Below are 15463 nucleotides of genomic sequence, written 5' to 3'. Positions count from 1 at the left end.
CCCTCTGGCCCTGCAGCTGGATGAAGACACGAGCAGCATGACACAACTATGCAAAACACACAGACGAGCAGGGATGGTGCTCCTGCACCTTCCCTGTCAGTGTTAATTAATAATAAAAAAGCAGGTAAACCTCAGAGCCTTTGCCTAGACCCAGACCCAGCCTCCCCTCGTGTGCCCCAGCTCTGGGCACACGGGAACTGGGGACACCGAGGGCAGTGTGTCACCGATGGGGACATCGGTGCATCTTTCCTAAGTGCAACAGGGATGTTTAAGGGCAGAATTAGGGTTTGCAAAGAAAACCCACACCTGGCCCATGGCTGGGGGGGGGGTGTGCGAGCGCAGTCATGTCCCCCATTGGCAAAGCCTGAGTGGGCTCAGAGTGGGCCAGGGAGCCCAGCCGACAGCAAGGCTTCATACCACCCATGCAGCGAGTTTGCCAGGTCTCAGCCCAGCTCTCAGAGTCCCCTCGCGTGACGAAACCAGCTCCCTCAGCCCAAGTGAGGGGACATCCTTACGGGGCCAAAGCTGCCATAGCCACAGTTTGATGTGGGGTTGCCTCCCCTCCAGGCAGCGCTGGCCACAGCACTCCGAGCCCCCATATGCGCAGCCTGCCGGTGGCCCCCACTGCTCCCCACTTATTAATTACCCCAATAATTACCTGTGACCCTGCCTCACCCCTCACCCCCCCCAGCCCCCATTGCCGGGGTGGCCTGGCATGAGGACAAGCACGGCGAGACCTGGGTACTCACCAGCGGCTGGAGAAAGCCTCTCACCCTCGGAGGTGCTGCCGAATGGGGCGTTGCTAGTTGTAATTGAAAATTAATTGACATTAAGCGAACCCCTGGTGATTTTATGGCCCGAGCGTGGGCAGACGGGGGGATGCCGGTGGAGAAAGGCTCTCACTCGTGCCGAGGAGGGAAAGGGAAGAGGGGTGAGGCGGGAGGGAGCGAGTGCCGAAGGGGTGGGAAGGTGGCTGGGTGCGTGGAGGGGGGGTGCGGGGGGCCAGCCACTGGCCTCACGGAAAATTAAATTGCACTTGAGGGTAAATTGTATTAGGGAATAGCAGCCGCCTCGCACCAGCCTGTGGCCATTTGGGTAATTAGCCCCGGGGATGCCCCGGCTTGTGGCGGCACTGGGAAGGGGTAACCCCCATCAGGGAGGGCACCTCAAGGAGTTTGGAGCAGGGGTCCCCCCCGGGACAGCCCATCCCACTGCGAGTGTGGCCATGGCACAGTTTGATGCTCCCCCCTGTGCCAGGGCTTGGGTGGGGGCCTGCCTCAAAGTCACCATCCCGGGGTGGGGGACAGCGTGGGGGACGCTCCCCCAGGTAGCACTGAGCCCTGCAGCAGCCTCCTGCCTGCACTGCTGCCTGCACTGCTGCCTGCACTGGCCTGTTTGTGCCCTGCACTGGGGTTCCCCAGCTGCTGGGGGTGGGGGGAAACGATGACACCCCGGTGCCGCAGCCTGGGAGAGCTGGGGCTGGGAGGATTGGGACTGCACCAAACAGGATTACGGAAAGTCTATTTACTGGACTCTCTTTTTCCTGCGTGCACGGCCGCTTTAGCTCCCCGGTCCTGTAAATCTCCCCAGCGGCCCTGTTGGGGATGCTAATCTGGGCAGCCCTGCCTGTGGCTGCCTGCTGACCCCCCCCACCAGCAGGTCCCTCCTCCCCCACCCCAGCACCCACCTCCCCAGCCCTAATCCCCTGCACCCTCCTGCTGCATCCCCCAAAGGCGCCCTAATACATCCCCCAGCCTGTCCCAAGCTTTGGCAACCCCACCGAACTATTTTGGGGCCGGGGATAACCACGGGCAGCCCCTCGTCACAAGCCCTCGGTCCCATGCAGGAGAGCAGCTGGTGGGGAGGGGGTGCATGGGGGGTTATTGATGTTGGGGACAAACACCCCAGGGAAATCAAGGAGAAGGAGGCAGCAGGGCTGCAGCGATGAGACCTTCCCCATCTATCACCCAGCAGTGGGCAGGACCGGCACCCGGCTGGGGGGATGCAGCCCCCCTCCATGCCGGGATGAGGCCACTGAGGGCCCAGCTAAGGGACATGGCCAAGGCCAAGTGGGCCAGCGGTGGCAGGGCAGGAGTGCCAGCCCCACATCCCACAGAGATGTGACCGTGCGCAGACACCAAAGAAGAAGGAAAAATGGAGCAAGAAAATTTATTTCAAGGGCAGGTGAGGGAGGAAGGTCCAGAGGAGTGAGAGCTCCCAGCGCCTGGGCAGCAGCAGAGCCAGCCACCCTCCTTCCCTATCCCGCAGGCCCTCACCTCCCACCTGGGCAAAGTGAAGATATCAAGAAAAAGGCTCCAAATCGGATTGACACCCCTCCTCCCCCTTAATAAAGTTTATTATCGGCCGGGCTCTAATCCTTTTAAATCCCCCGTGTGGGGGGAAGGGCCGGGATTAGGGGAGGGCAGCGTAATCCCAATGAATTTGTTACAGGGGGATTTAAACAGCGCCGGGAGAGCAGATGGCCCCGACCCCGGAAAACAACCATTTTCCTTAATGATTCCTAACAAGGATAAAAGGGCAGAGAGAATCGGGGACAGGCACAAGGGGCTCACACCTGCGGAGGTCCCGGTCCCCAGGGGGCTGCAGGGATGCTCGCGTGCATCTCTCTGCTCTGGATCACGGGCATGGCCAGCACTGAACCACAGCTCCATGGCTCGTGCCAACTTTTTTCCAGCAACCTCCTGCCCCCCCCCGCCCCCAGGCTCCCTCCCCATCACCCTGCTTGAGGACAAACCACCAGCCACCTCAACCATGGGGACATGCCTGCTGTATGGGGAGCAGCTGGCCACGGGTGCATCCAGAAGCATAAAGCAGGAGAAAACATACAATAGTAACAATTAAAAAAATTTAAAGGATTTAAACCAAGCCAGTGCTCTTCCCAGGGTGATGGGGGAGGCTGGAGTGAGGACAGCCGGCGGTAGGGAGATGGCAGGGACCAGCCGACACAGCAGGGCTGGCGTCGGCAAAAATAATTTATTCCACTAAGACAAGCAGAGAGTGAGCAACAGCGTGGGGAGGGGGCGAGGAAAGGTGGGGGGGCCCCAGTCCATGTCTCAAAGTGGGGGACACACAAAATGCAGCTGAACCCATGACTGCCACCCCCCGCCACCCCCCACCCAGCAGTGCCCGCTTTTTGGGGGGGCTAAACCCCCACACTCCTGGTCCCACTAGTGGTTTGACCCCAAAGGGCTGTTCCCCAGTACGGGACTGGGCTTCCCAGTTTGAAACCAGCCCAGCGCCGGGGAGCTCCCGGGGGCAGCTGGATGCCGAGATCCAAACTGCTGCCAGCATCCCAGCTCCCACGCACCCAAAAGGTGGCACCACAACCTGAGAGGGGGATGCCCCGACACCTCCTTCCCCCTAAAAGGAGCCCTCCAGCCATTGCCTCCACCCTGGGTGAGGCGACCGCTGCAAACGGGCGCAGCTCCCAGCGGGGATGCACCAAACCCCTTCTTGCTGGGGGACAAAACGCTGTCCCAGCAGCCCACCCACCCACCCTGGGGACAGCTCCCGGCCCCCCACAACCGCTCTCAGGCCACAGGGAAGCCAGGGCGGCCTTTCCGGGCGCGGGTGCGGAGGCGGAAGAAGGTGTACATGCCCAGGAGGCACATGGAGGAAAGGAAGTAGAGGGCAACGCAGAGGCTGATGTCCAGACGGGAGAAGCCCAAGCCGAGCACCCGCAGCCAGGGGCTCCTCCGCACGCCCTCCTTGACCTCCTCCTCCTCCTGGACCAGGACACCGGGAGCCCGCCGGTGCTCCCGGCCCACCCCAGCATCCCGGGGCAGGGCGATGGTGTCCCGCTTGCTGAGCCGCCGGCGCCGGCCGGCTGCTGCTCGCAGCGCCTGGCTCTTGAAGTGCTGCTCGCTGAAGGAGTCCAGGTCTACGATGTCCTCGCTCACCTCCCGCAGCTTGGGATTCAGCCGCACGATGCTGGGACGCCGCGGCTCGGGGGAGCCTGGTCGCCCCGGAGCTCTCATCTCGCCCTCCGTCTCCTTTTCCTCCTCTTCCTCCTCCTTCTCCCTCTCCTCTCGCAGGCCCTCAGTGCCCAGCCTGGCGCCCATCCCCTCCCTGACCATGGCGATGGGGTCGGCCTCGGCATAGTCCGGGTAGATGTTGGCCGGGGAGAAGTGTGCCTTGAGGAAGGTGAGCACGGCTGGCTCGTCCCAGGCGTGCACCCCCCGCTCCTCCTTGTGGCACTGGGGACACATGTCTGGCGGCGGCCACTGCAGCTTGGGGAACTTGGGGTCCTCCGTGTCACCTCCTGCAGGGAGTGGAGCCAGTGAGGGGGTTAGAGGGGACATGCAACGCAGCCCTCCCCCTGTACCGGTATAAACACCCCGGAGCATCCAGCAGCTGGGGATGGTGATGGCGACAGGGAGGGGGACATTTGGAAGAGCCGTCTCGGGAGGAGTGGTCCTCCGAGGGCACGTGGCAGCTTTGGGAAGCTCCCTGCGGGGAGCGTGTAAGGCTCAGCTGCATCTCCGGGGCAGTCTGTTGCTGCGCAGCCAGCTGCTGTCCCCTGTGATGGGGGATGATGACAACAGGATGTCCCCACCTCTGCACCCTAAGGCAGCCATTTGCCAGCTCCATCCAGGAGGAGGGATGCTCCTTCCACCTCGCCTCCCCTTTTCCCTTTGGGAAGCCGCCCTGGCTTCCCTCCTCGCGGCCCCCCCTTACCCGCCAGGCGAGCGTTGACCTCATTGTGGTGGGACCAGAGCCAGAGGACAGCCTCCTCCCGGCCTGCCACCCGATCCATGGACTCAGCTGCCATGGCCTCAAAGTGCTGGGCACACTCCTGGCAGCCAAAGAAGTGCCGGACGTAGCAGCGCATGGTGCTCAGCACCTCCAGTGGCAGCTCTGGGGAGAGGCAGAAGATAGTGGGGGACGAGAGAGCAAGTCTGGACCCCGCAGTGTCACCACCACCACGGTCACACAGCTGAGGTGGCAACCCCACACCCCAACTCTGTGGCTCTCCCTGCAGACCCACCTTGGGGCAAGACAAGCCTTTGCCTGCACACAGCATCCCTGCCCATGCCACAACCTGTCCGGATACCCCTTCCCCGAGACCCAAACCCCGCCAGGGACACCGATACCTTTGTCAGGGCCGCTCTGGGCAGCCTGGATGGTCAGCAGGTGGAAGACGGTCCAGAGCCCACAGGGGTAGCCACGGAAGTGGGGTTCACTGCCCTGGCAGCCCACCCAGGTCACATTGGTGGGGAGCACAGCGGGGTGGGAGGCCTGGAGGACAGACAGACACAGCGTGATGGAGCTGGTGGATGATGCAGGGTGGGAGGGAGAGGGAAGAGGGGAGAGGGTGCCCACGGGTGCCTTACATCTCTGTTATTCTTCATGGCCTCCTTCAAGGCGCTGCGGGGCAGCTCAGGCTCCGTCCAGTTCTTCAGCCAGCCGTCCACGGACTGCAGGTAGGTCTGCACGCAGGGGCGCCCGGGGAAGTACTGCAGAGGGGGAAGAGAGGTGAGAAAACCAAGACCCTGCCCTGGGAGCAGCGGGGCAGCCCGTCGGCACCCCCAGCTCACCGGGACAGGCACTGGGCAGCACCAGTATCCTCTACGGCAGCATGTGCTGGAGGGCAGTGCGGTCCTGGCAAGGTTTTGGTGCCTGGCCCCGAGGGGCTGGGGGCCGTGGCATGTCCCCCCCACGGTGGCGAGGTCCCCGCGTGCATGTTCAGGCTCCGAACCTTGGCCCCGTCTGAGGGAGGCAAAAAGCCACTCTGGCCATAAGTCAGCACAAAGCCGATTAGCAGCAGCACTTTAAAACCACAGGCGCTCCAGGGAGAGGAGGCAGCCCACCAGCATGTGCCACCGATGGACAGACAGAGGGATCGACCCACCGGGCGGACGAGACCAGCAGCACACAGGAAAAGCGACCAGGAATCGAAAGAAAGGAGCATTTTGCTAAGTCTGAGCTGTTCTCCCCGGGCCCATGGGGAACCACACCAAAAGCCCCAAATTCGCAGGGGAATTCATCAGTGACCTGGTATTTCTGTTGCAAAACACAGTCATCCCCCCCGGCTCCTTCGGTTGGAGGCTTTGCTGCACAATTCCCTGCTTTCCAGGCACCGTTTCTTTCCAAGTTAGAATTTTTCCTCCCTCTTTATCTCTTGGGAAGGCAACAGTTAAGGCTGGGACCCGCTGGCTGAGCTCCCCCAGCCTGAGCCCAGCTGGGCTGGCAGCAATCCTGGGGACGCTGCTCCGTCCTGTGGATGAGCACAGCAACGGCAACGGCAGTGCCGGCTCAGCATCCTCGTGGAAGCCCTGCCACCCACCACCCCGGTGCCTCCTGCCCACATCAGGGACGCAGCTTCGGCTCCTTGCCAAATCCAGTGCTCGGCCAGCGAGGGGAAGGTTTGCAGGAAGAAAAAGAAGCTGATCAAATAAAACCACTGCTGCTCCCTGCCACCCCAGCAAGCTCATACACTTGGCGAAGGAGCTGGTGCAATGGGGGATTTATTTCCACAACCCCGTGGGTCTCATTAAAGGGAGAAATACTGAGGGTGATAGCTGGAGGCAAGCAGAGGAAAAGCCACATGAAGCTCTGAGCTGAGGACTTAAGACTTGTTGCATCAGTGGCTTGTGTTTGGAACTCTTTGCTCAGGGAGAGCAGGCAGGGGTGGGAGCGGGGGATGTCTCACACATCAGCAAGGGCTAGGTGAGGTCCAAACCGAGAGTGAGACCCTGGGTAACAAAGGGGGGAGCAAAGAAGGCGGGCATAGCTGGGTGAAGGTCTGCCAAGGAGCCTGGGCTGGGACAGGGCTCCTGCAACCCCAGCGGTGGGAAATTCAGCCAAACGCAGCTCTCCATCACACCAGGAAATTAAACTGCCCTGCTTCTGCTGGCTCAAAGCTCCTACACACTTCAGTTTCACCAAGCCCAACAGAGAAGAAAAAAGGAGACCTTAAATTAGGCCTGACTCAGAGCGGGAGTCCCCTTCCTGGACTATCAAAGGAGCCCACAGAGATCAGCTCCCCAAGCCGAGCATCAAAGTCAGATGATCAGAGTTACAAACCCCTCTGATCATCTCTGCCACCCCAACGGGTGACAGCGTCTCTTCTAAAAAGACCTACTGCCTCGACACCTCCTGCAAGTGCTGATCCTCCTCTGCCCACCAATACCGGCTCCCCACATCTCATCTGAAACTCTCCAGCTCCTGTTGAGACTCTGAGCTGACTTTGGGAGATCCACAGGGATGGGGACAGCCCCATGGAAGCCGTGGGACACACTGAGCACCAGGGCACAGGGCTCACATCTGAGACTGCCGCACTTCGCTACCCGTGAGCACTACGACATGGCGGCCCGCACCCTGCGTTTGCATTTCACTTTATAAATAGCTACATGGAGGTGTGGACAGTTCCTCTCCCAACACCAAAAATTTCTCACCTTCACCAACAAGGCCACGTAGCACTTGAAGGTGGCCAGCTGGTCTCCCGACAGCACAGCAGCGCGGGCAGCCTCTACCCGCAGCGAGTAGTGCAGCGTGGACTCCAGGTCAGCCATGTACACCTTGGAGCTGGAGAGTGCAGCGCAACACGATGGTCCATCAGCCCGTTAATTGCCAGCCCCAGGGACCCAGCCACGATTTGGGTTTTTTCCCAGGGGAAAGGCACGGTCCCAGCCCATTGCCCACCCATGGCCATAGCACCTCTTCCCTGCACCAGCCCCAGCCTCCCGCAGCCCCAGAATGATGGATGGGGAGGTCTGACCGGTCAGCATGCTTTGGCTGGGATGTGTTGGTCTCGTTGGAAGTGCTGACAGTTGTGTTCAGCTTGTAGGAGCCGCGGGTGACTCCCGAGAGCAAGCGCAGGTAGTAGGTGTAGAAGGAGCGTGCCTCTATGTGCCTGCAAGGAAGGAGAAGCTGTGAGCAAGCCCCTCTTCCATCCCAAACAGTCCCTGGCCCCCAGGAGGAAGCAAAGGAGACCAAAGGCTTAGCCAGACAGGCAACTCGGACCTGCAGAATAAGTGCAAGGTGGTCCATACTCTCTACCTGCCCCAGCAGCAGGTATCCTGGGATGCAACCTGGAGCAGAGCTGAGCCCCAGGCAGCCACACTGTGCCATCTCCAGGCAGGTGTGGCAGAGGGCTCACGGGGCTCGGTCACAAGTCATTTTCCCTTCCACCAGTTCCAGGCAGGGCTAGCAGTCCCGTTCAGTGCCCACCAGCAGTTTCCCACCCCCTGCCCGACCCAGCCACTGTCTCCTTCCTATTGAACTTTCCCACAATGACAAAGGAGAGCGGAGAGATGGGGCACAAGCCTGGCACCCCACCAGGGTCCCCGGATGCCCCCAGCCCCATATCCTGCACTCACACGGGCAGGCGGGAGAAGGAGCCATTGCGGAAGAGCAGGTAGCCGGAGGGGAAGGTGCTGACGCCAAACTTCTCCACGAGCTCCTCCTCACTGCTCAGCACCCTCCTCACTGCCACGTTCTCATACTGCAGCATGTCCAGTGCCACCTGCAAGTCCAGCGGCCCCAGGGTCAGCTGGGGGGGGCGGCAAGACCCCAGCCCCACCAGGGGTACAGCAGGGCTATTTTGCACCCTGTATAACACTTTGCACCTGCAAAGCAGTGTGCAAGCTGATGGGGGAGGCTGCTGGAAGAGGACTTCTCTGCCCGAGGCACCCAGGAGTATTGGGCACTGGGGACATGGGCTTCAAGAGAAATGGGGGATAAATGCAGCTGTACTCACCTCTCTGCCCACAAAGGAGTTGCTCTTCTCAAAGATCAGTGCCAGGTACTGGTCCTTGTTCCTCTGGAAGAAGGTGCGAACCTCCTCTGTGCTGCAAAAGAGAAGAGGATGGCAGTAGGTGCCTTGGCATCAGCCAGATGGTGTACCCCGCCCCAAAGGAGGTTGTCCCTTGTCCCGGGGATTCAGCAGGGGATGTTGGTGTAGATCCAGCCCCACCGAGTGGGCACTGCCTCCCTGTTGAAATTTCCAGGCCAATTTTCTGCTCTGGTTCACAGGCTTTGAGAAGACCTGCCAGGGTCAGCCAAGGAGTCAGAAAACAAAGCATGGGCAGGGCAGAAGAAATCTCCACACTTGCCTGGGGGAAAAAAATAAGCAACGAACTTGAACCAGAGCTGTTGTTTTTTTTGGCTAGGACACAGAGGCACTGGAGACCTGAAGCACATACCCGGTTCAACCATCGCTTCAGGAAAGCCAAATGCTTCCTGCCTGGCGTAGCAGAGCAACCACCTGCCTCCGGCAAAGACAACTCAGATCCCAGCAAATTTGCACCAAATCAAGAAAACCCTTTCTCAGGGCAGGAAAAAGCTGCTAACAGCAGCAGCCTCACTTGGCATGGCACAGCACTGCCACGTACTCAGCCCAGGTGCCGCTTGCTCTAATTAAGGCTGATGAGCAGGTTTGTTAGGAGATGCAACAACATGGCCCGTCTCATCCGGGGTGCGTAAATGGCTCTAGACTGGCCAGGTCATCTGTGTCTCCTTAGGACATGGGTCACGCAGCAGCTGCCTCATGCTCATTTTTGGCTCAGGATTTCCCCAGAAACCTGCTCTCCATGGCATGGAGGCCAGAGCCACCTCCCAGTCATGCCGTCCCTACCTTGCCGGCTCCAGCGGAGGACAGGCGGGCGGCCAGGTGTCCTGGCTCTGCTCAAGGTTGGTGATGATAGCATGGCGCAGGTCCTCAACAGTGGCACTGGGATCTGCAGGGGGACAGGATGCCAAGGGGTCAGTCCTGGGGAGGCTGGTGCCATGGGCTGAGCCGAGGGGAGCAGCTCTGAGCTGCCCGCCTGGGCTCCCTGAGGTCCCAACACGCAGGGGGTGTGGGCAGCTCGGCCGTTCACACCTGGGGCAAGAAAACCCCATGGCTCTGAATACTCACTGGTAATCCTTATCCCATCCTCTGCCTTCTTGCTAAAAGCTCTGAAGAACTGAAAGGGGAAAAAAGAAAAACCACAAGGGGAAACAGGAGTGACAGTGTTTGGAGTGGGACAGGGAGGCAGTGCAGCCCAGCACGCAGAAGCTCCCCCCAGACCAGCTCTGCCACGGTTTCCCCATGATGTTACAGCATGCCAACCGACACCAGTCACCACAAAGGGAGCTCCCAGCCGCGTCCCGGTCTTGTGGGGCACCCCTGAAGGAGAGGAATGCAGGCATGGGCTGGGAGCCATGTCCAGCCGAGGGCTGAGCACTGGCAGACAGCAGGGACCTTCCCGGTCCTGCAAACCACTATCTCCCTGCTCCAGAGCTCTCAAAAAGTAGGAGAAGGGGGGTTTTCCACACTCCTGGCCCCCCACGGTGGCTCCAGTGCCCACAACACAGCCAGAGCAGCGAAACCAGGTTGCATCAGGCAGGTATTTGCTTTGCAGGCTGGGCTGGGAGCACTGGCTGTTTGCAAAAGGTGTTTAGTGAGGACAGGGCATATGAAGCAAGTGACTTCTTGGCACTGCCACATCAGCTTGCCTCCCTGCCCCAGGAGACCTTTTGGTCAATGTCCCACAGATGGTTGGTGCTCAGGCAGTGGGTGCTTGGTGACACCTCAGGGCAGGGCTGAGGCACAAGACAACCTGCCTGGCAAACCCCCAAATCTGACCCCACCTTGGGCTGAGCCTGTAAGCCGGGACTGAGGGCATGTCTGACGAAAACCTTATCCCCCCCGTTCCGTCTCAAGGCGACCCTGGCTTTCACTGCCTGTACCTGGAGTGCTTCAGCTTTATTACTTGTGTTGGAGCGAGGCTCTGTTTGCAGTGGGAAACACTACAAAACGGTGTATTGACACAGCTAAGGGGCTGGGCACGGGCCCAGGAGGAGGGACGGCACCTCGCCAGCCACCGCAGGAGGCTCTCAGGAGAGCCCCATGCAGCCTCCCGCAGCACCCCTGCACGCTCCTCTGAAACTTGCGCCTGCAACCACTCTCTGCCCTCCAGCAGCCTTTCCCAGGCATTTCCGATTCAGGTTTCAGACTATCCCCCCTCCTAGGAGAGATCCAGCCTCTACATTTCACCACAAAGCAGCATGTTGGTTTTCCCCCTCCTTGTTGCTACATCACCCAGCAGTTGCACTGGCTGCAGCCTGGCCACAGTTATGTTTTGGGGAAGGATGAAACAGCTCCAGCCTGCAAAGCCTCAAAGGGAATATTTTGGTGCAATAGGACTATCTGATTAAGCAAGAGAGGGACAGGCCAAAAGGCAAACCACAGTGAAACCAGGCAAGTGCCCAGTGCACACGGCCCTTACCTTCAGCGTGGGGAAGCCGGTTATCCCAAAATCGGCACACACTTGCTGGTTGGCCTCGTCGGCGCAGTCAATGGCCGCCAGCATCACCGCAGGCCTCCACTCTGCAGGGACAGAGAACCTAGTCAGCACAGCTCAGCCCCTCTATGGCCCCAAAAACTGCCCTGCTCCCCACAACCGCTGCGGGGATCTCCCACTGAGCCAGCACACAGCCCTCCCGGCCCTAAAACGGCTCATGCCTCGCAGGAGACCAACCGACGGTTTCCAAGCCCCAAATACCCGAAGCCGCAGTCCGCGTTGGTGTTTGGTGCCCTACTTTTCGTGCGGCAGGAGCGTGGGGAAAGCCGTGCGAGGTGGGACCAGGCTTTGCACGCCCTGCCCTTCCCGGCACCCAAGCACAGGCAGCTCTGCCCGCAGCTGCCTGCCTGTCAGGTTCTGCCTGCCCAGCCTCTGCCCCAGCAGAAAGAGGCTGCCGGGCGAAGGGGAGGGATGGCTAACCGCGGCTGGGGGAGAGCAAGAAACACGGGCTCCAGCTTGTCTCACCCCAGACCAAGGACATGGTCGATAACCAAGAGGGAATAACCCAAAAACAGTGGGCGGGGCACCACAGCGGAGCCTGCCCAGGTACTGAGCATCTGCATCTCTCCACCACTGCCTCCCCAGAGAGGGTCCCTGGGGTAAAACAGAGATGAAGAAAAAGGGACATGGAAGCATTTCAAGCAGCAGTCTCTGAAAGCCAGCAGCAAAATGGAGATAAAAGCTCTGAAATGGCTTCTTTTTAGCGTAAAGGACACAAGCCAGAGACTATCCAGCCTCTCATTTGAGCGGACAGGGAGAGATGGGGCACAGGCACACGGATGGAGCCCACGCTGCCCTGGGTGGGAGCCTGCCAGAGATAGGGACCCGCTGGGACCATCCTGTGCCGCAGGTGACGGGGCAAATGAGCCGCTTCCCGCTGTCCCAGCACCAGTGACACAGGAGGGCCGGTGCCAAGCCCTGCTGCAGGGAGCCAGGCACGTTCCTGGACTCATTGGCACGTGGTGCCCGCAGGTCACCCCGGCATTGGCATCCTCCCCGTCCAGCCTGCTCCTGCGAAAATCCACCCATGGGAACGGCAGCAAGGATGCCAAGCGGCACGGGGGCAGCTTCCCCACCCTGCCTCCACGGGCACCCCACCCATGGTCCAGCCTCTGGAGCAGGGAGCCCTGGGGGGACCTAATTTTGGAGGGGGACCAGGAGAGCCGGCGCTCCCCTGCAGGGCCCGGGCACGCACCCCATTCCTCACATCCTGCCCCGCTGGGGAGAGCTGACGGCATCCCCTGGGAGGGACGGCATCCCCTCGGAGGGACGGACAGGACACCCGCCCCGGCCAGTGCCCTGACTCACCGGCAGCAACCGCGCTATATCAATTAGTGCAATAACAGGGAGAAGCCGTGCGCACCCCGGGATGCCAGGGGAGGCAGGATGAGCCCTGGTGGGGCGAGGGGCCCGGCAGTGGGGTGTGTGGGTCCCCGAGTGGGGTTGGGCACCAGCCAGGCCAGGCATCAAGGTCAAAGCTGAGAACAAACCGGCTGGGATCAGAGCCCGGCCCCAGCGCCCTGCCAGCCTCTCCCTGCAAGCACCGGGGAAGAGAGGGGCTGAGGGAGGGTCTGGGGGGGGGCAGCAGGACACCCCATGCCTGGGTCAGGCTCAGCCTGAGCTTCTCCCAGCCAAAGGGGCTCCAGGGATGCTGCTAAGCCAGGCCTGGCCATCACCGGGGCGGGTAGGGGGGGCCTGGGGGGGCTTGGGCCTTCCCACCAGGCTGATGCTCCAGGGAGGCTGGGGCAGGGGTGCTGGGGATTTAGAGGTACTGATAGAGGGTAGGGCAGAAGGGATTGAGGGGTGCTGATGGGGAGGATGCTGCGGGGGTGCAGCGGTACTGAAGGGGCCAAGGATGCAGGGAGGATTTAAGAGTGCTGATGGAGAGGAGGATGATGGGACAAGGACGCAGGAGAGATTTAGGAACGCTGATGGGGGAAGCGGGGGCACAGAGAGGATTTCAGGGTGCTGACGGGAGAACAGACAGGGATGCAGGAAGGATTTAAGGGTGCTGATAAGGACACAGGGGCAGAGACACAGGAAATTAAATGAGATGTTGACAGAAGACAGAAACGGGGATACAGAGGGGGAAACCAAGATCAAGGACACAGGGAGGGTTTGAGGGCGCTGACGGGGCAGGCAGGCAGGGATGCGGGGAAGGACGGGGGAAGCAGGGCAGCGGGGCACAGGGCAGGGGCAGGCAGCCGGGCCGGGGACTCACCGCGGAGGTCGTGGGCCAAGGCCCGCCATGTGGGCGCGAAGTGGACGCAGTGCCCGCACCAGGAGGCGAAGAACTCGACGGCCCAGGCGCTGGGGGAGCCCAGCAGCCGCCCCTCCGCCCCCGGCCCCAGCAGCTCCAAAGGGTCGGTGGCCGAGTACAGCCCGCGGGGCCGCGCCGCCGGCAGCGACAGCGACAGCAGCAGGACCGTCGCCGGCCACCAGCGGCCCCCCCCTTCCCCGCCACCACCGCCCCCCCCGCCCCGCGCCCGCCGCCGCCGCCGCCACATCGCCCGCCAGGCCGCCCGCCGCCGCCCGCCGCCTCTTAGGGCCGCTCGCGCGCCCCGCCCGCTGGGGGCGGGGGAGGGGGCGGGGCCAAACCGGCCCGCGGCGCGGCGCCCCCTATCGGGCGCGCAGCGGCAGCACCCCCGCACCCCGTCCGTCACCCCCACATCGGGGGTTGCCCCAAGAACCCCCCCCAGCCCTTCCCCAGCATCAGGCAGCGCGCCGGGCAAGGGGGCGAGGCCGCAGTGCCACCCTGTCCCCGCGAGCGGACGGATGGCATAAAATGATAAAATTCTGATAAAGTGGGGAAAGGCGAAGGCGGCTGATTCAGGCCCAAAACCCGCGGTGCCGCCATTACGGTCATCCCCGAGGGGAGCCGCCGGCCTGAGGGCAGCGGCCTGGTCAGGCGCCCTGATGTCAGCCAGCGTCACCGGGCAGCGCCTGCCGGAACACCACGCAGGAGGGGGACCCCGGGGACCCGGCCGCCCTCTTCCCAAACCCACCAGGGACACGCAACAAGGATACCCGACGAGGCCCCAAAACCCAGCTCCTCCACCCAAAAAAAAAAGCAGGTGGCCCCACGTCCGGCCACAGCCTCCCCGTCAGCCCGGCCGTGCCACCGCTCACGCACACACACCCACGTCACTGGCTCCGGGGCGGAAGGTGCCCGTTGCCCAGTGCCCCAGGGCAGAGCCGGGTACCACCGGGGTGGACACAGCCCTGAAATCCAGCCCTCCGCTCCCTCCCCACCCCCTGAGGCCAGGGGGCCCCCGGCGCTGGGGGTGTCCATCGCTGTTGAGGGTTGGTTGCTGGCTCCATCCCCAGGAAGGCCATTAGCCATGCTGGGCCCCACCTAGGTATTTTAGGCGGACCTGCCATGCTAGAAAAACAAGCCTGCCACAGCCAAGCCTTGCCGTGGCAGCGGAGGGCAGGGGCCTCCACACGGGACACGGCTCTGGGGGAGCTACGGGGCTCCCCGAGACATCCCAGCTGTGGGCGACAGAGCCTGTCTGACACGACCCTCGTGGGATTGCTGCCAGGCACCTTCTGCGGGTTCCGGCTGATGGAAACGGGGCAGAAATTGGTTTGCTCCAGCCCTGCCAGCTGTAATTAAATGCTTAAGGGATTATCACACTTTGCTGTCCAACTAGGAGAGAGAGAGGTCCGAGGTCCAGCTCAGCCCATGCAGGGCTGCTCTGAAAGGTGGTCCCTCGCTATTACCAGAGACCTTGCCCCGACTTGTCTTTATCCAGCTGGCAATTAAAAGACAAGAACGCCTGTGCTTAGGGATGTCATCACCGTTATTTTACCCTGGGCTAAAGTTTTTAGTTGAAGGGCTTGTAGGTTTGATTAGGTTATCACGGTGAAGGAGAGGTGCTGAGCAGCAGCCTAATTACCAGCACCCTCCCCCTCCAGGGAGCCCAAATTCCTCGAATCCTTTTTTAGATGCAAAAGCAGCATCTAACCCGAAGGCAGATGGGCAAGAGCCCACAACCCGGGGCTCTGGCTCCTTTTGAGGTGAGCCATGCCATTGCTCATCCCCCCGAAGCCCCGGGGTGGGGATGCTCCTGCTTCCGGCTGCCTGGAACAGCCAGCGACAACCCTGCTGCCAGGCTGGCACGTCCAGTCCCCACAGTTCCTCAGGGACCAGC

General features: G+C 61.6%; 1 protein-coding gene across 1 annotated transcript; it reads right to left on the bottom strand.

Annotated features, from left to right (window-relative positions):
* Nucleotides 1-2155: 2155 nt before the first annotated feature.
* QSOX1 (quiescin sulfhydryl oxidase 1) lies at nt 2156-13852 on the bottom strand. The gene is made up of 12 exons (XM_069789726.1): nt 13531-13852; nt 11235-11335; nt 9881-9929; nt 9599-9701; nt 8723-8813; nt 8343-8488; nt 7742-7876; nt 7419-7548; nt 5355-5477; nt 5115-5259; nt 4699-4878; nt 2156-4282 (listed from the first exon to the last, which is right to left on the bottom strand). Exons 1-12 carry the CDS (start codon nt 13814-13816, stop codon nt 3552-3554), a joined length of 2220 nt encoding a protein of 739 aa, XP_069645827.1. The 5' UTR covers nt 13817-13852; the 3' UTR covers nt 2156-3551.
* Between the last annotated feature and the right edge of the window lie 1611 nt (nt 13853-15463).

Source organism: Haliaeetus albicilla, chromosome 8, assembly GCF_947461875.1.
Source record: "Haliaeetus albicilla chromosome 8, bHalAlb1.1, whole genome shotgun sequence".
NCBI lineage: Eukaryota > Metazoa > Chordata > Aves > Accipitriformes > Accipitridae > Haliaeetus > Haliaeetus albicilla.
This window is presented reverse-complemented; position numbering and strand designations above follow the sequence as displayed.

Excerpts from the sequence above, each read along its gene's own strand:
- QSOX1 (XM_069789726.1), bottom strand. The coding sequence starts at position 13,816 with ATGTGGCGGCGGCGGCGGCGGGCGCGGGGCGGGGGGGGCGGTGGTGGC. Across the intron at positions 11,336-13,530 it reads CTTGGCCCACGACCTCCGCG|AGTGGAGGCCTGCGGTGATG; the intron begins GTGAGTCCCCGG and ends CTGTCCCTGCAG. Across the intron at positions 7,549-7,741 it reads CAGCCAAAGCATGCTGACCG|CTCCAAGGTGTACATGGCTG; the intron begins GTCAGACCTCCC and ends TGCACTCTCCAG.